At 42.3% G+C, this 25,442-nt stretch overlaps 2 protein-coding genes across 7 annotated transcripts in view; both read right to left on the minus strand.

The window, feature by feature from the left end:
* Positions 1-11,834, minus strand: part of LOC115111840 (LIM and senescent cell antigen-like-containing domain protein 1) — a 38,608-nt gene extending 26,774 nt beyond the window's left edge. Inside the window, exon 1 of one of the 4 annotated variants that reach the window (XM_029638376.2) lies at positions 11,565-11,834. In XM_029638376.2, the coding sequence (XP_029494236.1) occupies positions 11,565-11,602 (38 nt within the window). In that variant the 5' untranslated portion in view covers positions 11,603-11,834. Of the gene's footprint in view, positions 1-6,316; positions 6,660-7,918; positions 8,028-9,010; positions 9,142-11,564 lie in introns of those variants that run through there. The other 3 variants (XM_029638357.2, XM_029638386.2, XM_029638369.2) reach the window with 3 other exon arrangements.
* Positions 11,835-12,420: 586 nt separating this feature from the next.
* Positions 12,421-25,442, minus strand: part of LOC115111939 (GRIP and coiled-coil domain-containing protein 2-like) — a 32,652-nt gene continuing 19,630 nt past the window's right edge. The window contains exons 18-24 of one of the 3 annotated variants that reach the window (XM_029638498.2): positions 25,246-25,367; positions 24,969-25,145; positions 24,613-24,821; positions 20,575-20,781; positions 20,288-20,427; positions 18,779-18,980; positions 12,421-14,705 (exon numbers count right to left, since the gene is read on the minus strand). In XM_029638498.2, coding sequence (XP_029494358.2) covers positions 14,632-14,705; positions 18,779-18,980; positions 20,288-20,427; positions 20,575-20,781; positions 24,613-24,821; positions 24,969-25,145; positions 25,246-25,367 — 1,131 coding nt within the window. In that variant the 3' untranslated portion in view covers positions 12,421-14,631. The other 2 variants (XM_065014095.1, XM_065014086.1) reach the window with 2 other exon arrangements.

Genomic DNA, 25,442 nt, shown 5'->3' on the forward strand with positions numbered 1-25,442 from the left:
GCAGTACAGAGAGAAACCCTGCCCCTGGGGGTCTGCAGTACAGAGAGAAACCCTGCCCCTGGGGGTCTGCAGTACAGAGAGAAGCCCTGCCCCCTGGGGGTCTGCAGTACAGAGAGAAACCCTGCCCCCTGGGGGTCTGCAGTACAGAGAGAAACCCTGCCCCTGGGGGTCTGCAGTACAGAGAGAAACCCTGCCACCTGGGGGTCTGCAGTACAGAGAGAAACCCTGCCCCTGGGGGTCTGCAGTACAGAGAGAAACCCTGCCCCCTGGGGGTCTGCAGTACAGAGAGAAACCCTGCCCCTGGGGGTCTGCAGTACAGAGAGAAACCCTGCCCCCTGGGGTCTGCAGTACAGAGAGAAACCCTGCCCCTGGGGGTCTGCAGTACAGAGAGAAACCCTGCCCCCTGGGGGTCTGCAGTACAGAGAGAAACCCTGCCACCTGGGGGTCTGCAGTACAGAGAGAAACCCTGCCCCTGGGGGTCTGCAGTACAGAGAGAAATCCTGCCCCTGGGGTCTGCAGTACAGAGAGAAGCCCTGCCCCTGGGGGTCTGCAGTACAGAGAGAAACCCTGCCCCTGGGGGTCTGCAGTACAGAGAGAAACCCTGCCCCCTGGGGGTCTGCAGTACAGAGAGAAACCCTGCCACCTGGGGGTCTGTAGTACAGAGAGAAACCCTGCCCCCTGGGGGTCTGCAGTACAGAGAGAAACCCTGCCCCCTGGGGGTCTGCAGTACAGAGAGAAACCCTGCCCCCTGGGGGTCTGCAGTACAGAGAGAAACCCTGCCACCTGCAGTGGTTTAGACTGCACTGTGAGAAAATGCATCTTGTTGTGGTGATGATGATGGAGAAAAGCAGCTTTAGATGCGTTTAACATCAATACAGAGAAAACACAATAATACAACCATCTGATAATAATAATAATTTGCTGTGACCGAATAGGGACAGTCTGATCTTACAGCCAATATAAACATTTCTCCTCTGGGCTATATAAACTAACCCAGGCTGTGGATACATGATGAATACCAGTTTAGACAGAGGCTTAGTTAGGTATTTTGAAGGGGAAGGTATTACAAACAGTCTCTCTGGGGTTAGTTTGTCAAGTTCTAGAGTAAATACTCTGATTGCCAACGTAACACAGGATCACACACAGCACTGGTAGGACGAATAAAGGAACTACATTATTTTACAGATGTGTTGTCAGACAGGCATGGTATTACGAAGTCACACTAAATAGCAGTGTAAATCACTATGGCATTTCCTGTTGGTGAGAAATTGGTGCAACAGCACAGCTGCAAGGTTTCATTGCTCAACCAGAATACTCCACACCTGGGTCAGGGCCAGAGACAGGGTTATGCCATACCTTCAAACACACTCTCTGGCAACACCAGGCCAGGCCATCCAAACCACAGATCTCCCAAGGCCCCCTCCCCAGTCGGCCCGGGCCACCTTACAAACCCTGGCTCCCAAGGAATCCTCTAATTATTTCTAAAACCAAAAGTTATTGTTTAGTTGCGATAGCCATACTGTAAACAACTGTAACTGTGTACTTTGCCCTCCCTGCCAGAGGCGAACTTTGAGTTTGACAGGTATGTTTCCTAGACAAAGCTGAGGCAGTTATGTCTAAGCGAGGGCTCCGTACACAGATGAGACTGGAGCTACAGGCTAATAAGGCTGCTAGCACTAAGGAGAACGATAACGAAACAAACCCCTCTCCTGGCTGTGTCAACAGTAGACGTGGTAGGGGAGAGTGGGGTAAGTTGAGCAATATTTTTTACATTAAGCATCACTTCATCAAGAGGAATATAGTATTCTTTCTAACAAAAATATCTACATATATTTCAGGATGTTGTGTATCCATGGAAATAATCAGAATTCATGTAAACATTTCTAAAAACATAGCTTATCCAAAAAAGTGGTCTCTGGCACATGTTACCCCGGATATGGGTAAGTTAAGCCACCTACATATTTCTGTACTGAATTACAGTTGAAGTAAGAAGTTTACATACAACCACTCCACAGGTTTCTTGTTAACAAACTATAGTTTTGGCAAGTCGGTTAGGACATCTATTTTGTGCATGACACAAGTCATTTTTCCAACAATTGTTTACAGACAGATTATTTCACTGTATCACAATTCTAGTGGGTCAGACGTTTACATACACCAAGTTGACTGTGCCTTTAAACAGCTTGGAAAATTCCAGAAAATTATGTCATGGCTTCATAAGCTTCTGATAGGCTAATTGACATCATTTCAGTCAGTTGGAGGTGTACTTGTGGATGTATTTCAAAGCCTACCTTCAAACTCAGTGCCTCTTTGCTTGACATCATGGGGAAATCAAAAGAAAATCAGCCAAGACCCCCACAAGTCTGGTTCATCCTTGGGAGCAATTTCCAAAGCCACGAAGGCACCACGTTCATCCGTACAAACAATAGTATACAAGTATAAACACCATGGGACCACGCAGCCGTCATACCGCTCAGGAAGGAGACGCGTTCTGTCTCCTAGAGATGAACACACTTTGGTGCGAAAAGTCAATCCCAGAACAACAGTAAAGGACCTTGTGAAGATGCTGGAGGAAACAGGTACAAAAGTATCTATATCCACAGTAAAACGAGTCATACATCAACATAACCTGAAAGGCCGCTCAGCAAGGAAGAAGCCACTGCTCCAAAACCACCATAAAAAAGCCAGACTACGGTTTGCAACTGCAGATGGGTACAAAGATTGTACTTTTTGGAGAAATGTCCTCTGGTCTGACGAAACAAAAATAGGACTGTTTGGCCATAATGACCATCGTCATGTTTGGAGGATAAAGGGGGAGGCTTGCAAGCCACAGAACATCATTCCAACTGTGAATCAAGGGGGTGGCAGCATCATGTTGTGGGGTGCTTTGCTGCAGGAGGGACTGGTGCACTTCACAAAATAGATGGCATCACGAGGAAAGGAAAATGATGTGGATATATTGAAGCAACATCTCAAGACATCAGTCAGGAAGTGAAAGCTTGGTCGCAAATGGGTCTTCCAAATGGACAATGACCCCAAGCATACTTCCAAAGTTGTGGCAAAATGGCTTAAGGACATCAAAGTCAAGGTATTGGAGTGGCCATCACAAAGCCCTGACCTCAATCCTATAGAACATTTGTGGGCAGAACTGAAAAAGCGTGTGCGAGCAAAGAGGCCTACAAACCTGACTCAGTTACACTAGCTCTGTCAGGAGGAATGGGCCAAAATTCGCCCAACTTATTGTGGGAAGCTTGTGGAAGGCTACCTGAAATGTTTCACCTAAATAAAACAATTTAAAAAGGCAATGCTACCAAATACTAATTGATTGTATGTAAACTTCTGACCCACTGGGAATGTGATGAAAGAAATAAAAGCTGAAATAAATCACTCTACTATTATTCTGACATTTCACCTTATTAAATAAAGTGGTGATCCTAACTGACCTAAAACGGGGACTTTTTACAAGGATTAAATGTCAGGAATTGTGAAAAACGGAGTTTAAATGTATTTGGCTAAGGTGTATGTAAACTTCCGACTTACTCTGTAAGTATTACCACTACCTTTTTTTCTATCTTTATTTCCCAAACACAATTCAACATAATCGCTTTTTGGTCTTTTAATAATTTGAACACAGGCTTAACTCCTAACAAACACTTTGTACTTTTTGAAACACTTTTACCACAGGCCAGGCCCCTTGCATTACACCTGGGAAGAAAACACTTACATTTGCTCAACTTAGTCCGTGAAATGATGACCTCTTTATAAATATTTGGTCAAATTATTAATTTGGTGGACGGTTCCCTAGAAACGAGTGCGGCTCAACTTACCCCACTCTCCCCTAATGGAGAAATGTAAAGGCTGTCGTGGCATTACATGCTACACAACAAGGGAAAACCCTGTGGCTGTGCACCTCAAACCAACGGAACAGAAAAGTGGAAGAAAGTAGAATGTAGGTGGTCTTCTTAGACATGTTAGTTATTTTTGTGCAAAGTATCTCACACATTAACCTCCCTGTTTTGCTTTTGTTCCCAACGTCCATAAAACCTCAGCCCTGCCCCTCTGCCCTACTGGCATCATTTCAGAGTTTAATTTCCTGCTGAGGGCTGAGCGAAAGGAGGGAGGGAGGGTTTGGGAGGATGTGTGGCAGCCTGGGATGTGATCCATGTGTTTGTGGGTCATATGTGAAGGACAAATAGCAGGGACACACCACTACAACCAATGATGTCACAGCATAGAGACCAGGTGACCTCATGTTCTGTTACTAGCGCAGTTCTGCTGACAAAGCACTTCAGTGCATCATGTTTAGCGGTGAAGGCTGGTGTGTGTGTTTGTGATATGACACATGTCTGTCTGACCCTTGGGAGAGATGCAGACCTCTAATCACAGCAGGATCAGGGACAAAGAAAGGGGGAGGGTGGGTAGAGACTGAAGGAGAGGGAAAAAAGTGTTGTCGTCACGTACACAGGATAGGTGCAGTGAAATGTGTTGTTTTACAGGGTCAGCCATAGTAGCGTGGTGCCCCTGGACCAAATTAGGGTTAAGTGCCTTGCTCAAGGGCACATCGACAGATTTTTCACCTTGTCGGCGCAAGTATTTAAACCAGCGACCTTTTCGTTACTGGCCCAACACGAACCCCTAGGCTACCTGCCACTCTATGGGAAGGTAGAAGCCTGGAGAGAAAGAGCAGGAAGAGATTGACAGAGAGAATGGGGATGTTCTATTCCAAAGTTGGTACCTTGTTTTAAAAACAGCCTCTCTTTTTTCCCTTTGAACATGCCTATCGGTAGGTATTGTTGGAACAGTGAGGACATTCATTAGTCTGATTCCATTGCAAAATGTTATCTGTTGAAAAATGGAAACCGTTTACTTTATGAACCAAAAAGAAGCACATAGCAAACGGAACAAAACTGGAAGGGACTTACCTGAATTTGTCCAATAGAAACTCTTGTTTTATTTGCAAATGTTATAGGTTTGGAGTAAATGGTTTCCGCTGAAAAATGTGTTGCTGTTCTCAACCCCCCTCAGACAGGATCCGCACACAACCCATTACCAAAATGTACATACACGTTGTGTAAACAAACGGTTACCACGGTTACTCCATGAATATCAGTCTGAAATCAGGCGCTGTAAAAAAGTTGATAAACCAGAATATGGAGAGTGGCCCCTTTACAGGCCTGGGATCTGGCGATAGGAAGTGAAGATATAGGGTAACCGATCTGGTGGTAGGAGGTGAAGATATAGGGTAACCGATCTGGTGGTAGGAGGTGAAGATATAGGGTAACCGATCTGGTGGTAGGAGGTGAAGATATAGGGTAACCGATCTGGTGGTAGGAGGTGAAGATATAGGGTAACCGATCTGGTGGTAGGAGGTGAAGATATAGGGTAACCGATCTGGTGGTAGGAGGTGAAGATATAGGGTAACCGATCTGGTGGTAGGAGGTGAAGATATAGGGTAACCGATCTGGTGGTAGGAGGTGAAGATATAGGGTAACCGATCTGGTGGTAGGAGGTGAAGATATAGGGTAACCGATCTGGTGGTAGGAGGTGAAGATATAGGGTAACCGATCTGGTGGTAGGAGGTGAAGATATAGGGTAACCACAGGAAAGTGTTGTTTACCCAACTTTTTACAGACGGTAAGTTTTGTTGCTTGTTTTTTTTATCTCCTGGTGCATTTCACATGATTAACAATATGTAAACAATAGCCGAATGTAACCAACAGTTGTGGACCAAAGCGTGTTCCCTCGCAATCAGCTGGAAGTGCTTGTGAAATTTGCCAGCTGATTGCGTGGGACAGCCTTTGGACTGTGTTTCGGTTAAACTCGGCCATTGTTGACTTATTGTCCAAGTCGCATGCGAATTACGTCAGCATTGTAAATACAAACCGACATACAGACCAGCGTACTGAAAGTTAGGTTACAAACACTACTCTGTGGATATTTTGTCTGTGTACCTCGTACATATGGACAAAATCAGCAGACAACAGGTAAAGTAAGTTCATTTGAAGTTTATTCAACAGTCTGACTAGCGATGGGACTGTTCACAAAAAGTGAGCCTACATATTAGAGACAAGGAGTCTTTCACTCTCGGATATCTTTGAGGCTAACATACACAGGCTTCACCTCAGTCATACTCACAGACCACACAGACCAGGTTGTCTGCCTCTCTACAACACAAAGGACACCAACAGGTGGTGACTCATCAAATGTACCCAGTATTAACCTTAACCATCCCCCACTACAGTACACTTTGCTGACCTACTGTCTGTTCGCTCTGCAGTCTGGTCAAATAGAGAGAAATCAGAGCGAGGAGTCTCACCTGAGGCTGTTACTAGCTATGCTTCCATAGCTGTCAGGTCTCTCCTGTCTGCGTCTGTACAGGTCTGAGTTAGACAACTCCTTCAGCCGCAGAGAGTTCATCCCTCTTTCCCTCCCACCGTCCACTGGGGCACGGATACAAACTCAGTCAGTAATCCTCGTGTGCGTGTGATCAGTAAGTTCCAAAGCTCGACAGGCCGACAACCAGCACTGAGCCCCACCAGTCTCCTCTCCAAGCCCAGAACAGCAGCTCACACCTGGGAAGCCCTTGGCAGAACAGTCCACACGCTCTCCTGGAACAGCCGGCTACTACATTCCACACTCCCTTTATCTCTGACAAACACACACCTCAAGGCACACATCTAGAGGAATGACCTATCAGGGGTGTGGCTCTGATCCAACACACCTATCAGCTCCTCGCTCCGCCCAAATTCTCAGCCTTAAGGCAGGTGCGTATTCATTACGCCGATTCCGTTGCAAAACATTTCTTAAACAGAATGAAACGGGGAGGGACCTAACTAAACTTGTCCAATAGAGAAACTCATTTTCGTGAGAGATCCCTTCCACTGATCAATCCAACATGACGCTTAGTTGATAACTTGTTGATAAGTTGTCTACAGTTCAGCCTCTATCTTCCTGTTGTCTCCCTCTCTCTGTCCCCAGTCTCTCTCTGCATCAGTCTGCCTAAGAGAGAAGTCTCTGTGATAGAAGAGGGCAGTGTGTTTCCTGCCCATTCTTCAGTTAATTGATAAAAGCATATACAGTCCGTGGCCCCTTCACAGACCTGAGATCTGTAGTAAATACTAATAAATATCAGCAGAGGTGAACTAAACTGACAATATAGATGTATTCCTAATGACTATTACGTAATAAAACTTCTCATCCTCTCAGATTTCCTCAGGATACCAAACAGCGCCATTGGAGCCCCAAGTAATGAACCAATCCAACCTGTGTGTGTACTGTGTATTCAGCTTCCTATGTATTCACACCCTAAAAGCATATTTGTAAAACTGTACACTGAACTCTTCACACAGGGCACGCACACACACACACCACACACACACACACACGGCCAGAGCCTTGCCCGAAGAGTTCAGAGTTTACATGGTCACTATGGTGTGGTGACAGAGTGATGGCTGCTCTGACCCCACAATAACACCTTTTCCTCTTCCTGTTTGGGACTTTAGTGTGTGTGTGTCCGTGTGTGTGTCCGTGTGTGTGTGTGTGTGTGTGTGTCCATTCATGTTACTGCAGCCAATATCACAGTCCCTAACCCCACCCATATCAGACCAATGTCAATCTCTACACCAACATGAGAACAACCCAATCAAACACTTGCATTAGGGTAAGAGAGCCATACACGACCTGTAACAATCACAGCATATAAAGAGTTGTCACAAACAAATAAACACACAGACAGAGAGAGGAGCAAAGAGAGTTCTACACAGAGGCCAGAGACACAGGCAGGTCCTGGTGTAGCAGACTACTAGAAAGGCTAAAACATTTGACGGTATGGGTCTACAGCAAACTAAACAATGACCCACACAGGGAAAACACAACTGTCCAAAATGAATATTGAAATGCCATAAAGTGGTATACTTGCCTTTTACTCAGTGTTGATGTGATTTGTGAGTCTGCCTTCAGCACATTATGACTAAATGCTTTAATTTGATATTGTTCCTCTTGCTCAGAGAATGTTATTGGCTAATACAATGAGAGAGGTAAGTGTGTGAATGCGTGCGTGTAAAGAGATAGTTCTATCTTTAGGGCATGGGTGTCTCTAGAGTCAACACACCCAGCAGACACACACACACACACAACATTCATTTACATGAAATTCACACATGAATGCAACTATTACATTTATATGACAAACTAGCTGCAACAGGCTCACTATAAAATATCTAACCTGTGGGGTGAAGACCTGATGGTGGTGATGATTGCTGTAATTTGATCATAATAAAAGTGTGTCTTATGATCGTTATTTTCGAGTAGGCTAATGCCCAAAATAACATTCACAGTTAGTGAGATTCTCTTTAGTATCCTGAGAGGCCAGAGGCTATAGGGATATCAGCTGAGTACGAAACTGAAGCATGTTCAGCAGGAATGTGATGACTGGCTGAAAGACACTCACTACACACACACACACCTCCCCTTAGGATCCTCTTAATGCTGCCTTTGTAGCCACTACATTCCAGTCCTAGTTTAGAGAGTAGAGCTGGGGTGTAGGCAGCCAGCCACTTTCTAACTGACTGACTGACTGCAACACTGACACATTTGAGTACTGTGATCAACTGTCCGTGAGATTTACTTGGTTGATATAATTCATTCTTTCTATGGAACAACACATGATTTCTGCATAGATTTCCCAAGACAAACAAGAGTGGTATCAGCCAGAGGAGGAAAGCCAAGTAAATGAATGTCCAAATCCACCAAAACATGAAGATACTGCAACTTTCTGGATATTACAGGTACTGCAGTCTTATAGACCAACGCTGCCCTCAGATTTGCAGCCATCTGGTTGGAATTAACATAACATTGAACATTAATTAACATAACTAAGATGAAGAGTGGGCTACTGAGCTACAAACCTGCTAATACTTTATTCAACCATCAAGATCTGAAGATCTGATACTGCAGATTGTGTAGGTTGCATGTAGAAGAAACAGAAACATTTAAAATATTAATGTCTTACCAAAGTATTTTGTTAGGCTGCTGTGAGGTTGCTGCTGTTGTTGTTGTCACTGCTGTGTCCCTACTGTGTCTTCTTCTACTGTGTCTGTTGTTATCTCTGCCTCTGCTCACCCACATCACTTCCTATGTGGCTGCCTGGAAGGCCTGCCAGTGGTTGGCGTGATGATGGAGCGTGTGTGTTTGTGTGTATACATGCATGTGTGTGTGGCTGAGTGTTGGTGGCTGACTGACTCATAGGGTGCAGTCTGTTCAGTGATTGAGGACAGGGATAAGGGTGGAGCGAGCTGGCTGTATGTATCACTGCAGCCATAGTCAGGGCTAGGGTAGGGTCAGTGCTAGGGAGGGAGTGGGCTGTGTGCATTACAAAATATTGTCTTTGTTTATTGTGTGTGTCACAGGAAGATACCAGGAATAGATTTGTGTTGGATCACTCACAATACCACACTGATACCACACAGACATTTGGGAAGCAGAGCCACTGCTCCTCTCAACTAATTTCACCACTGCTATTGTCTACTGTGGCCACCAGAGGGCGATATACACATGAACCCACACAGACGGAATAGGAGACTGAAATGTGGGAGTTAGCCAAGTAAGTGCAAATTAAACGGTTTGGTAAACCATCAGAAATATTTCATACAATTGTCTCAATGTCATGCTAGAAACTTGTGACTAATAATGTTATATGCCATTCCAATGCAAGACAGAGACTGGGAACCTGCCTGGTAAGCCTTGATTGTGTAAACAGACATGATTCAGTCTAAATCCACAATCTGATAAGACTTGCCATACTACTATGGCCCTAATTTATTCAGGCTCTGGCCAGAAATTCTACTATATTAAAAGGTCAAAACTGCTAATAAATTGGGCAGGGAAAGTACAAATATGCACAATTCCAGTAAAAAACTAGGTATACCAAATGTGTAAATGTACAAATATGTGTGACAGCTACAGAAGCTATCTGATTGACAGTAGCTCTGATGTCCAATGTTCCCACAGAGCTCATTCCTAGTCAGGATGGAGCACTGAAAGACAGAGAGAGAGACTCAGGAGACTAGAGACATCCGCTCTCCACATCATGATCCCCCCCCAACAGCAGCTCAGGACAGGAAGTTATATATGGAGTGTGAGTGTGAATGTTTGTTTGTGGGGGCAGACAGTGCAGGGGAGACAAAATGCATCACAGAGCCTGTTGTACTTATGTTGGGTGAATGTGGCCCGGTGAACGAGTACAGGATAAAACGTTGTCCTTCCTGATGGGAGCAGAGATCCCAGATCTAAATAAAGTAACACACACATACGTGGGTGGGGTGGGGAATTAACAAGCCAGGAAGTGGATCTGCTGAAACGTGTCTCATGGGGCAGAATGAAAGTACAGTAACCACTAACAACTGGACGGAGGGAGATAGCATCATCATATTCACTGAGTCAAACCTGAACAGCATGGATATGAAGCTCCTGCCCTGTACTGTATGGAAGTATACTATGGACATAGGTCTGGACCTTTATGGTTGCATTTACATTTTCCCACTAATTGGTCTCTTGACCAATCACATCAGCTCTTTTCACAACAGATCTGATTAACAAAAAAAATCAGAATTGGGCTGCCTGTGTAAACACAGCCTAAATAAACACTGTTGTCCTAATGACCACAACAAGGTGTCAAATGGTCCCAGGCCTAGGCTACTTCAGTCTAGTCTCATATACTAGACGTAACATAGTAAATGTTAATCCGGGACACTCAAATTAGTATGATATGTTACATGTGGTATGGTTACATAAAACAGAAGTTTACTTATGGCAAAAATTAAAGTATGGTGGTTGGTCGGGGTGACTGGGTGGGCGTATAACGTGAACGTCTAGCAACCCAAATGTTGCGTGTTCTTACGTCATCACTGTAAACTTTAGCTAATTAGCAACTACTTACATTTTTTTTTGCTACTTTGCAACTACTTAGCATGTTAGCTAAGCCTTCAACCTAACTCCTAACCTTAACCCCTACCCTCGCGAACATTAGCCTCCTAGCTACAGTTCGTGACAACAAATTGGAATTCGTAACACCTTACGTTTAGCAAATTCCCTAAAATATTGTACTCATTTCAATTATTAACATATTGTATGAATTCGTAACATATCATCCGAAGTTTTCAACAAGTAAGTCTACAACTGTAAAGTACAACTGTACAATCTAATTCAGGCTTTAATAAATGTCAGCAAAGTAGCCCCCTGCAGAGCAGCAAATAAAATACGTTTGTTCATATATCTCATTGTGAATAGGCCTAACCAGATTGATTAAGATTACTCCATGTTGTTCAGTAGTCTATCCTATAAACGAAAGTAGGCCGCGTTGTGATTGTTACATTACTTCACCAGTGGTCACACCCTACACTGCATCAATTCTTCTGTGCGCGACTGCAGACAGCGCTGATCCAGGTCATTGAATGCAACAGGCTGCAATTTCGTTTGTCAAGAGTCAGACGGCGAATAATACTCTACAAACTCTTTATAGAAGCAGATTTGGTCCATCATACAGTTATTTTCTGTCCAGTGCTCACCCGTTGCCGTTGGTCATTTCTTCTACCACCCCCAACATCTTCTGGACTGCAGGGGTTTCGTCTCCACCGGCCTTTCTCCCCCCAGATGTTTGGGTCTCGAGGGGATGTATTTTAGATAGACTACTGTTAACAAGAGACACTTTCTTTGTAATGGCGAATGAGCCTCGCCTGTTTCTCTATCAGTGTACAATCTGGCTACTGCGCTAAAATGTCATTTAACCGGACTAGACCCGCCCTCTCGGGAACTTCACATTTTAGTCAAGTCATCCATGTTGGGACCACAGTAGCTTAGCCTTTACTGTAAATACCGAGACAGATGCATATCAGGGGGTTAATATACTACCTAGAAATACATTTCATGGAAACCGTCAACCCTCATGCACTAACTGTTCTTATTTCATTGCGCTGTTTAGGTCTATTTCCAACATATTTTCCCGCTAAACATGGCGCGATGAAATCTTCCCGAGCAGCACCGGTTTTCCACAGAAGCACCTTCAGTAAAACAATACATTATATTTGGCAAATTACTTCACAGGAATTTGAGCTATAAAGTTATAACTCCTGTGTGCCATTGGGGGCTCAGTTGGGCGCTCCTCGAAAGTGTTTTATGTTTTAAAAAGCGTTCGATCAAATTAACAAAAAATGAAATTCAACTATAAAATAGACACTAATGTAGACTATAACTTTGAACTACATAGCCTACTAGTGCTCATTGTGCTTACGTCATGTAACTGGGAATATATTTCCTTAAAAGGAAGCATCTCCCGGATGAGAAAAGAGGAAAACATCTGAAAGGTCTTTCTCTAGGCTATCCCTTAGAAATACCGAGGATACATAATGAGTGTGTGTTATAATGGACATTTTCACTCCAGATCACTTTATTTAATCAACTAAAACCTTTAACACAGTAAATATTTATTTCAAATGACGCGTGTATTCAGTTAAATAATAAGGATTGTGGTTAGGCTCCTTATTGCAGGTCTCCTCTTCATAAAATGGTAGGTCTAAAACGTAAGCTTATATTTGGACTTATTTGTTCTTTTGTAAAACACTTCTTACCCAGAATACTACAAGACATCAACTTCAACCAAACTGTGAGGACTGGAAACTCTCACCAGTGTACTACAAAAATCAGTAACCATGTTTAATCTTAGGCTATAGCCTAATAAATCTCTTAAAATAAAATGTTCATCATTAACACAATACTTTCCCTAATGATTAATTAAAAGTACATTCAGTTATTCCCATGTATTACTGGTCCCCCCAATCCTCCCTCGTTCGTTAATAAGAAGCAGAAGCAGCTGCCTTAGGAATGATACTAGCATGTCACCCTGGGTAAGAGATGTGCCAGTTCATGTTTGCCCCCTTATTCCCAATATATGGGAAATAGGATGCAATTTCAGATATAAAGCACTCCCATATGACTACAGAGCAAAGCAGAGACTGGTATTTAACCCAACCACTGATATCCAGAACCATTTCTGCATGTTTGGTTAAGTTGGAAAAGACGCAGACCCACATTGTAAAAACATGGTAATTACACAGTAAATACATAGTAATTACTATATACACAGAGTACAAAATATTGGGAAAACCTGCTCTTTCCATGACAGACTGACCAGGTGAAAGCTATGATCTCATTGATGTCACTTGTTAAATCCACTTCAATCAGTGTAGATGAAGGGGAGGAGACATGTTAAAGAAGGATTTTTAAGCCTTGAGACATGGATTGTGTATGTGTGCCATTTAGAGGGTGAATGGGCAAGACACAAGATTTAAGAGCTTTTGAACGGGTTATTGTAGTAGGTGCCAGGCGCACCGGTTTGAGTCAAGAACTGCAACGCTACTGTTATTTTTCACGCTCAAGTTTGCCGTGTGTATCAAGAATGGTCCATTACCCAAAGGACATCCAGCCAATTTGACACAACTGTGTGAAGCATTGGAGTCAAAATGGACCAGCATCTCTTGTAGAGTCCATGCCCCTACGCATTGAGGCTGTTCTAAGGGCAAAAAATGGTGCAGCTCAATATTAAGTTGTTCCCAATTACAGATTATGTACCTATATATTACCAGAGCATCCTTTGGTATGTAATATTGATACATCAAAATAAATTAAATAGGTGTGAATTTGAACATGTGAATATTGTCAATTCATCACATATGTTTTTATCATTTAGCAGACACTCATATCCAGACCGACTTACAGGAGCAATTCGAATTAAGTGCCTTGCTCAAGGGCACATCAACATATTTTTCACCTAGTCGGCTCGGGGATTCGAACCACCAACCTTTTGGTTACTGGCACAACACTCTTAAAGCAAATTTGTGGTTGATCCAAAGGCTCCGTATGTAGGGTGTGACGCAATTGCGGAGCCTCCGGAGGCATGAAAAGGCCAAACTGAGCTCCGTACCACATTTCCGTGCGCCTTCCAAATGTATTAACAATGTGGAGGGCTCAGTATAGCTCCGCATTGACATAATTAGTTGACGGTCCTGTATAAACACAAACTCACTTCATTGACAACTTCCTTCACAACAGTTCTGCGAAGCGCAAGGAGTATGAATACCTGACTTCTGCAGAGGCCATATCACCATAAATGCTGAAGGGCAAATGTAGATGTCGGATTGACCATACTGCGCCTTTTAACTGCTAGGCTACCTGCTGCCCTGTATCAGACCTATGATGAGTGAGCAATGAAAACAGATGTTCAAATCTGTAACAACAGTCATAGTTCACTTCATGAATTATTGTAAAACATAAGTGTTGCTTGGAATTGATTGTTACAAGCAACAAAATCTATCTCATAAAAATAATCCCAGTAATGACTGAGGTATTGGTGAATTAACCCACCATAAATGGTTCAGTAATGTACCATCAGCTAAAAAAAATAATAATAATAAAAAACATTTAAAAAACAGTACTGGCATTGCTGACTACTGGCTTTTTTTCAAGTAGATGGATGATCATCAATATATTAAGACTTTTTAATTACTCAGTTGATCATACATATGGACCAGATGAAAGTGAAGGCAGGTAGAAAGAGGACATTGGTTGATGTGTGTGTGTTCATCTGATGCCTGACCAACTGTGTAGGTAGGAGGTCCATCCTGAGCCTCTAGCTCCTCCCACCTCCTCCTCACCTGCAGCAGAAAGTGACCGGGTTAGAAATACAGGGAAGACACTGCAGTATCAACACAGTGTAGGTAGGAGGTCCATCCTGAGCCTCTAGCTCCTCCCACCTCCTCCTAACCTGCAGCAGAAAGAGACCGGGTTAGAAATACAGGGAAGACACTGCAGTATCAACACAGTGTAGGTAGGAGGTCCATCCTGAGCTTCTAGCTCCTCCCACCTCCTCCTCACCTGCAGCAGAAAGTGACCGGGTTAGAAATACAGGGAAGACACTGCAGTATCAACACAGTATTTCATATATGCCACGCCCTGCTCTTAGTATTTTGTGTTTTCTTTATTATTTTGGTCAGGCCAGGGTGTGACATGGGTTTATTATGTGGTGTGTGTTTTTTTTTGTTGTTGTAGGTATTGGGATTGTGATATAGTAGGGTTATCTAGAATAGTCTATGGCTGTCTGGAGTGGTTCTCAATCAGAGGCAGGTGTTTATCGTTGTCTCTGATTGGGAACCATATTTAGGCAGCCATATTCTTTGAGTGTTTCGTGGGTGATTTTTCCTGTCTCTGTGTTAGTTTGCACCAGTATAGGCTGTTTAGGTTTTCACGTTACGTTTATTGTTTTTGTATTGTTCGTGTATCATCTTCATTAAAGATGTATCGAATTAACCACGCTGCATTTTGGTCCTCCTCTCCTTCGACGGAAGAAAACCATAACAATATACAGTTGAAGTGGGAAGTTTACATACACCTTAGCTAAATACAGTTGAACTCAGTTTTTCACAATTCCTGACATTTAATCAGAGTAAAAATTCCCCGTTTTAGGTCAGTTAGGATCACCACTTTATTTTAAGAATGTGAAATGTCAGAATAATAGCAGAGAGAATGATTTATTTCAGCTTTGATTTCTTTAATGACATTCCCAGTGGGTTAGAAGTTTACATACACTCAAGTACTATTCGGTAGCATTGCCTTCAAATTGTTTAACTTGGGTGTAACATTTCAGGTAGCCTTCCACAAGCTTCCCACAATAAGTTGAGTGAATTTTGGCCCATTCCTCCTGACAGAGCTGGTGTAACTGAGTCAGGTGTGTCGGCCTCATTGCTCGCACACGCTTTTTCAGTTCTGCCCACAAATGTTCTATAGGATTGAGGTCAGGGCTTTGCGATGGCCACTCCAATACCTTGACTTTGTTGTTCTTAAGCCATTTTGCCATAACTTTGGAAGTATGCTTGGGGTCATTGTCCATTTGGAAGTCCCATTTGCAACCAAGCTTTAACTTCCTGACTGATGTCTTGAGATGTTGCTTCAATATATCCACCTAATTTTCCTTCATCCTCCTTCCTCATGACGCCATCTATTTTGTGAAGCGCACCAGTCCCCCCTGCAGCAAAGCACCCCCACAACATGATGCTGCCATCCCCGTGCTTCACAGTTGGGATGGTGTTCTTCGGCTTGCAAACCTCTCCCTTTTTCCTCCAAACGTAACAATGGTCATTATGGCCAAACGGTTCTATTTTTGTTTCATCAGACCAGAGGACATTTCTCCAAAAAGTACGATCTTTGTCCCCATCTGCAGTTGCAAACCGTAGTCTGCCTTTTTTATGGCGGTTTTCGAACAGTAGCTTCTTCCTTGCTGAGCGGCCTTTCAGGTTATGTCGATATAGGGCTCGTTTTACTGTGGATAGAAACTTTTGTAACTGTTTCCTCCAGCATCTTCACAAGGTCCTTTGCTGTTGTTCTGGGATTGATTTGCACTTTTTGCACCAAAGTACGTTAATCTTTAGGAGACAGAACACGTCTCCTTCCTGAGCGGTATGACGGCTGCATGGTCCCATGGTGTTCATACTTGCGTACTATTGTTTGTACAGATGAACGTGGTACCTTTATGTGGCTCCCAAACATAAACCAGACTTGTCTACACTTTTTTTTTTTTAGGTCTTTGCTGATTTCTTTTGATTTTCCCATGATGTCAAGCAAAGAGGCACTGAGTTTTAAGGTGGGCCTTGAAATACATCCACAGGTACACCTCCAATTGACTCAAATGATGTTAATTAGCCTATCAGAAGCTTCTAAAGCCATGACATAATTTTCTGGAATTATCCAAGCTGTTTAAAGGCACAGTCAACTTAGCATATGTAAACTTCTAACCCACTGGAATTGTGATACAGTGAATAAGTGAAATAACCTGTCTGTAAATCATTTGTTGGAAAAATTACTTGATTCATGCACAAAGTAGATGTCCTAACAGACTTGCCAAAACTATAGTTTGTTAACAAGAAATGTGTGGAGTGGTTGAAAAACAAGTTTTAATGACTCCAACCTAACTGTATGTAAGCTTCCGATTTCAACTCCAGTGTTGACCTACATAGAATGTTGACGATATCTCTGCAATTTCACTGACCTTACTACTACTTACAACACTGAGAAATCAATGGGTATGTGTGTGTGTGTGTGTTTGTTTACAGTGTGTGTATGTATATGTGTGTTTGTTTACAATGTGTGTGTGTGTGTTTACAGTGTATGTGTGTATGTATATATGTGTGTTTGTTCACAGTGTGTGTGTATGTATGTGTTTGTTTACAGTGTGTGTGTGTGTGTAAATATGTGTGTGTTTGTTTACAGTGTGTGTGTGTGTAAATATGTGTGTGTTTGTTTACAGTGTGTGTGTGTTTGTTTACAGTGTGTGTGTGTTTGTTTGTTTACAGTGTGTGTGTGTTTGTTTGTTTACAGTGTGTGTGTGTGTTTGTTTGTTTGTTTACAGTGTGTGTGTGTATATATATATATATATATACACATGTGTGTTTGTTTACAGTGTGTGTGTATGTATACATGTGTGTGCTTGTTTACAGTGTGTGCATATATATGTGTGTTTGTTTACAGTGTGTGTGTGTGTATATATATATGTGTGCTTGTTTACAGTGTGTATGTATGTGTGTTTGTTTACAGTGTGTGTGTATGTATATATATGTTTGTTTGTTTACAGTGTGTGTGTGTGTGTGTTTGTTTACAGTGTGTGTGTGTGTTTGTTTACAGTGTGTGTATGTATATATGTGTGTTGTTTACAGTGTGTGTGTGTGTATATATATGTTTGTTTGTTTACAGTGTGTGTGTGTGTGTGTTTACAGTGTGTGTGTGTATGTATGTATATATATATATATATATATATGTTTGTTTACAGTGTGTGTGTGTATGTATGTTTGTTTACAGTGTGTGTGTGTATGTATGTATATATATATATATATATATATATATATATATATGTTTGTTTGTTTACAGTGTGTGTATGTATATATATATGTTTGTTTGTTTACAGTGTGTGTGTGTATGTGTGTTTGTTTACAGTGTGTGTGTATGTGTGTTTGTTTACAGTGTGTGTATGTATATATATATGTTTGTTTGTTTACAGTGTGTGTGTGTGTATGTGTGTTTGTTTACAGTGTGTGTGTGTATGTGTGTTTGTTTACAGTGTGTGTATGTATATATGTGTGTTGTTTACAGTGTGTGTGTGTGTATATATATATGTGTGTTTGTTTACAGTGTGTGTGTATGTATATATATATATGTTTGTTTGTTTACAGTGTGTGTGTGTGTATATATATATATATGTTTGTTTGTTTACAGTGTGTGTATGTATATATATATATGTTTGTTTGTTTACAGTGTGTGTGTGTGTATGTGTGTTTGTTTACAGTGTGTGTATGTATATATATATGTTTGTTTGTTTACAGTGCGTGTGTGTGTATGTGTGTTTGTTTACAGTGTGTGTATGTCTATATACAGTGCCTTGCGAAAGTATTCGGCCCTCACTAATAATTTTGCACGCCCAATTTTTCAGTTTTTGATTTGTTAAAAAAGTTTGAAATATCCAATAAATGTCATTCCACTTCATGATTGTGTCCCACTTGTTGTTGATTCTTCACAAAAAAATACAGTTTTATATCTTTATGTTTGAAGCCTGAAATGTGGCAAAAGGTCGCAAAGTTCAAGGGGGCCGAATACTTTCGCAAGGCACTGTATGTGTGTTTGTTTACAGTGTGTGTGTGTATATATATATATGTGTGTTTGTTTACAGTGTGTGTGTACCTACCCATTGCGATAGCAGCCAGTTTATTCTTCTCCTCAGGGCTGAGTTGTAACATGGTGTGTATGACAGGGAGTAGAGCCTGTCTCTCGCTGCCTGACTGCAGGAAGATGAACTGTAAAAGGACATTCTTCAGATACTCCAGGTTGGCTACACTCTTCTCTCGCTCATGGTTACGCTCCAGACGACGCACTTCAGACTTCAACAGCTACAGAAGAACGAACAAGTACACAAAGAAACAAGTATGAATGTGTGCGCACTGTATATGTAAGTATTCAGGGCAGAGCCCCACCTGTTTTGAGCCCCACATTTTTAGCAACAATGTTTTGCATGTTATTTTGGCATTAATATGTGTCACATATCAGTTTGCCAATAATGTAAAAAAATATATATATCGTTGAGTTAATAAAGCCTCATACAAACATGGGTCTCTTTTTTTGTTTTGAGTAAAGCAGCTCCAAATACAGGTGTTTCAGCCTAGCTCAGTGCTTCCTGTGGTGGTGGTGGAAGCCAGCAGAAAATACGTATTGAGACGTATTTGAGCAGTGATTGGCTCAGTGTTCTGTCACTCATGGGGACACTACGTCTCCACTAAGTAGAACTAGAAAATTGGGTGCTGCCATAGAGTTACATTAGAAATGTCCATCCGAGAAGGATCAAGGTTATAGGCCACAGATAAAATTACTTCAAATCACATTATATCTACAGTAGCGTTGATTGCCCTGATCATGTCAACATCATACTTTCAAAATCTTAGCTAGCAAGCTGGACAAGCAGTCATCATCATGAATCAAGTCGACAATCTACTGGCAAATCCTTTTTAATCCTTGTCACATAAGAGAAATAATGAAGAGAAATTATAGATAAAATGTCTCAGTGCTCATCGGCCATTGGACATAAACACATTACACAAGTTGGAAATCGCAAATTCAACAATGAGTGGTTTGGAAGGAATCACTGAGGCTAACTGCAAGCATTGCAAATCAATCATTGGCCTGCTATTCAGTGGAGTGGCTGTGTCGTCCAAAGTATAAGATTATGGGTATTTTTTCAGAGTTTAAAATGATATACATTCAACATTGGCCATGCTGTCAGTGAAGCATGATGTGCCGTGCTCAAAACAACTTAACACAGAACTGCAAAATCTGAGATCAAGACAACTGGGAACTCGGGAAAAATTAGCTACGACTGGGAAAATACGCTTTGAACTTTCATCCAATTCGGAACGTGGGCCTCTTTCTAGAGCTACGACCTGAAGATCACGGACGTCATCATGATTCAAACCCCCCCATGTTCTGAATTCTGTTGCCGTACATTTCAAAAGTGGTGAACGTATAGTTATATTGACTACGTCCGTCCTAGCTCACTCATTAATGTCTTAATCCAAATGATTGGATCCATTATTTATATTTTGTCCCACCAAGATGAAGAAGTTAAAATCACCACTGTCTGTAAGTGGGAGAGTAAGTGAAAGAGAGCAGATCTGTTTCATCAGTACTGTGTGTGTGTACGTACATTGACCTGTTCCATCAGAACAGCGTTAGTAGCTTCGGTCTCATGCAGTAGACTGTTCATGTGTTCCATACTGCGTGTAGCTGTGGTCAACTTCTGATTCAACTCCTCTTTAGTCGGCTCCACCTGCCACACAAACGGCTCTGCAACCAACCACACAAACAAAATGGTCCTTTAGCAGACAGTTGTCTTCGAAGACACAGTTCACAGTATATAACAAAAAGTATCCCTTGTGGGAATCAATCCAATAACTCCGTAGCCTTTGGAGACATGCATGTATACACACGTACCCTGTTTGGGGTCTGGGGAGGTGAGTAGTTGCTCCAGTGAGGGTAGGTATGTGGATGACAGGGACTCTGTCTCGGAGGTCTCCATGCCCTCCCCCTCCTCTCTAGCCATGGACTGGAGATCACCGAGGCCCAGCCCCCCCGTTCCCCCCTGGTCCACGGGCCGGCGGTCCACCGCTGACTTACGACTGGTCTGGACTGGAGCTGGACCTGGAGGGAGACAACACATATCATACAGTCATGCTGGGCAGAGAGCAACAATGTCATTCCATATTTCACAAGTGTGAAATCCAGAAGTGTAGAAGACCGGGGGATACATTTATAAACAGACAAAAACATTTTTTTTAAAGGTTCTGAAAAAGAGCAGATTCCACAGGTAGGTGTGTTTGAGTGTGTGTGAGAGAGACAGAGAAATGGCAGGTGGTGGTGGGCAGACAGTGTCTGATTGATGGACAGAGCATGAGAAACCTGTGGGTAGAACCACCTGCAGCCTACCTTGCCCTTCACACCCTAGAGAACACACACAGCTTTGTCTTACTATACTTGTTAGGACTTTTTGGGGACCAACAATTGATTCCCATTAAAAATCCTATTTTCCCTAAACCTAAAAATAGCTTTTTTACAAGTCAGGACTGGCAAAATGTCCTCACTTCTTTTCATTTTAGTTGCTTTACTTTTCTGGTGAGGACTTCTGGTACTCACAAGTATAGTAAAATGTGCCCACACACACAGTCTCTGGAACCTTTTGACTATAATCTGCACTTTCAGATTCAATCAAATCTAGAACATTTTACAGTTCAGATGAAGGAAGGGAGACAAGGAGAGGAAGCTTTTTATGACTATAGGAAGGGATCCAGCCCTGCTGTCTCCAGAAGTACTGCTTGGCCCAACTCTGTGTGTTAGGGTGGCACTAATGACCAGGTTCTCCAGATGCCAGTGTGCTAGTGCCACCCAGAGGGGTGGGCAGAGCAGAGCTGGTTAAGGCTGGATGGGCTCTCTGTACCCTTCACACTAACTAACACCTGGCTAGGCTGCTGAGATGAAGTGTGTACCATCTTTACACAGCTGCACTTCAACACTGGATGAGTAAGATGAAAAGACAGACCGCGGGAGGGAGGGAGCGAGACAAAAATAGAGTGCATGTGTTTACTCTAAGTGGCTCCAGAGAGCAGGTGTATGGGAGGTGATATATTATCGCTATCAGCTCTGCTCTCTCATACTCAACTCATAACTAGGGCTGTTACGGTGACAGTATTAGTGCCACACCGGAGGTCACGAGTCATGACGGCAGTCAAATTCTACGTGACCGTTTAGTCATGGTAATTAGGCTTCTCCAAGCTCTGATGCTGCTGATGGTCATTAGAAGCCTACCAAACTTTCTAACTGCCTGGTAATAGGCTCTCTAAATGTATTTGAAATTCTAATCAAAACACTTCATGAGAGCCCATGAGCTCATGTTGCGCAACATTTCTATAAGCTATGCATTTGCTTGATAAAAAAAACAGTTTTGATGGCCTCTATTAAAGAGAGGAGCATCCCATCAGCTTACTATATTTATTTATCAACTTTCCTAATATTAAGCACAATGCTTCACTTTACAACAGCAGTATAGCCTACCTGGCTGGCATGAAAATGAACCACGGGAAAAGTGTCCTCCAGTTGCTATTTAAGTGCACAGATGTCGTTTTATTTGTGTTTTGTTTTAAATAATCATGCCCCTGTTCCCGAGACTGGTGCATGATAATGGTCCATTCTAAATCAAAACAAATTCCAGTATATGTAAAGACAACACTAACTGAAGAATAATCTGATGGGTGACAATATTAGTGAATGATGTATTATCACTTGTGAATGATGCCCAGCTTGTGCAGTAAGGCAAAAAACAGCGCATGCCTTTTTTTTGCGACTTTTTCAAATCATAGTCGCACACCTCATGTAGCCTAGCCCATAGACCTATAGTATACGTTTTGATAAGGTTTGTAATCACAACTAAAGCGGCCAAATAACTTCTTAAAATGAAAGACATTCATCTGATTTATAATGGTGTAGAGCTTAACTGGCATACATAGGCTGCAGGTGAGTTTCAAGTTTGGGGAAGACAATTTTCACCATAAACACACACCTTTATAATAAAGCATTACATGCATAACTGCATTTGTAGTCACTTAAGTACAGTGCAAATGCAATCGAAAATCACAAACACAATCAAAACAGTCCATTATACTTTTAAAACTGACCTCACAGTGATGATCAATTTGAAGAAAGAAGTTCAACAGCAGGTTGAAACAATGTAAACGAAATGGACGGAGCTTTCTAAGGTGATGATTCATTCAGAACACCCATATGCATATTAGAGCACATGCATAGGCTTATCAGCCCAAGCCCCCCCCCCCCCCAGAAAACACTTAATTAAAATGATGATTGTGCCAATATACAATACATAGCCTACCGCATATTACGCATGGCAGAAAAACATCAAACTAAACTGATTTAAGATGTCTTTGATACATAATTGGTCTAGCCTTTGAGTGAGGACTGTATAATGATGCATATTGGATGGACTGGTTACCTTATGCTACGCTCCAACATGTCAACGCATGAGTCTGGGAGAGAACATATAACCCTAGGGGTTGCTGTTGATTCATTGTGCAGGACGGCTTACAGTTAGCCTACAATTAGTCCATTTGTATTTGAAAAGCCGAGTAATAGGGATTTATTTTATATTTTCATAATTAATTGGGTAACACATGATCTTTAGCTATAATGAATATCCCATCTCCTCCTCTCCTTTATTCCTTTCTGCAACATGCAGAGGGGCTGTCAACAGTTTAGTGAAGTGTGTTTAGTTGCGAAAACATGTTACTATCGATGTTCCTGAACAGATTTCACTTGGTTTCCCAAAGTAAGCACTGGGTAGCTGCAGGAACAAGGCTGGAGAGCCCATTGCATACAGAGTTTGCGTGGAATAGCAGTGAGAGCATACTCCTACTCCTCAAACGGTGGTTAATGTGTTGTTGTATTTACTTCTCAGCTGCTCATATTCAGCACATGATCTGCTATAAAAGCGAAGTAGCCTACCAGGCATCATTGAAAAGCAGACGGTAGAAAAGCGTGCTGCCTTCATTCTCTATTCCAGTGCATACAGATGACATGGATTCTTCCTCTGCCCCTGTTCCTGACCATTTGATAAGGGGCCATTCTAAATCAAAACTCATTTTACATATATTTTACATATTAGTAAAAATCACTTGAGAGAACAGCTGTGCAGTCTGAGGAAAGGAACAGTCGGAAGCTTTCTGTGTGACTTTCTCAAATCATCAATAGCATATAGTCGCACCATGCAGCCCATATGTTTGGATTTCAAGACATTCTAAGGTTTGTATCATTAATGACTAAAGTTGCCAAATAACTCTAAATCTAGCGTTGTCTATAGAACCTGTTTCAAATGATCACTTTTATGTTCAACATAGCCTTCATATGTGAACTCGCTCCGGAATGGGACAAATATCCTTCCTATTTTTATTCAGCTATGTTCAATTATATTCTTACTACAAATAATGATAAGATAGGCTTATAAGTCTATTTTATCAGCTTAATGTACAATCCTATAGCCTATGGCATGGAGCATAGCCAGGTAACACAGTAGGCCAACTCATATTCTGTTGTTTTGAAATACATTTTCTTCATATCATGTTTCTTTAGACCTGACTAAAATAAATAATGGATTAACTGTGATGGTGTATATTAAATGGATTTGTTCCAAAGGCGCACCTCAGCAGCTTGTATGTGTTGAGGTCTGGAGAGGCCAGACGTGTTTATGTTCATTAACGGTCAACTACCTTGAGACCGGCAGTCTTCTGCATGACTGCCACAGCCCTACTCACCACCCCTGCTCTACCTTTCCCCCTCTATCTCCACTCTCCCTCTTTAACCCAACACTCACCCTCTCTCCTCTCCTTTCCAAAACCCCACTCTCCTCTTTCCGTCTATCAACCCAATCCTGTTCTCTCTCTCTCTACTCTCCTCTCCCTCCCGTCTTACTGGTCTGTTTCTGCAGTGTAAACAGTTGGTTCTCCAGCCGGGTCATCTGGTTCTGCAGGGTCTCTACTGTAGTTCTGTGTTCATCCTGAAGGTGGCGGATCTGCTCCCTGAACCCTGAGCGCTGGGCCACGGCCTGCGAGGTCAGCTGACCCACCGTCTGAGCATGCTCTGTTCGCAGTGACATAATCTCAGCCTGGAGAGACATGAATCTGGGGGGGAAGGGGAAGAGAGGAGAGAGTATGAAATAAAGGAAAGAGGGGGAAACTGTTACTGTGGACTTGAATGTTAACAGACTGAGATCAAATCTATTAGCTCTGAGAGGTAATACAAGTATTCAGGCACAGATAAACCCGTACCTCTCTCTGAGCTCGGCCTCTTTAGCAACAGTCTCCTGCAGTATCTTGTTGTGTCGTTCCAGCAGTGTGTCATGTTCCATCTGGAGCTGTTGTAGTTCTGCAGTGCTCACCGCCAGACTCTGCTGACTGTCCTGCAGCTTGGCTTTATACTGGTCCACCAAGGACTCCATCTGCTCTCTGTCACACACACACACACACATTATCATCATATGACACACAACACACACACACATTATCATCAAAAGACACACCACACATACAGTATCTGTAGATATACCTCTCCTGTTTAGTGGCGTCTCCATCGCTCTGTGCTGAGGTTTTGTTCTTCTGTTGTTTGAGGACGTTGTGAACTCTGACCTTATAGCTGTCAAACTCAGCAGTGACAGATGACAGCTCAGCCTTTGAAATAACATTCACATCACACATTAATTCATGTTTTACATAATTAAAAGCTAAACAAACTGTTTGTAAGCA

The sequence above is a fragment of the Oncorhynchus nerka genome, linkage group LG3 (genome assembly GCF_034236695.1).
Source record: "Oncorhynchus nerka isolate Pitt River linkage group LG3, Oner_Uvic_2.0, whole genome shotgun sequence".
NCBI lineage: Eukaryota > Metazoa > Chordata > Actinopteri > Salmoniformes > Salmonidae > Oncorhynchus > Oncorhynchus nerka.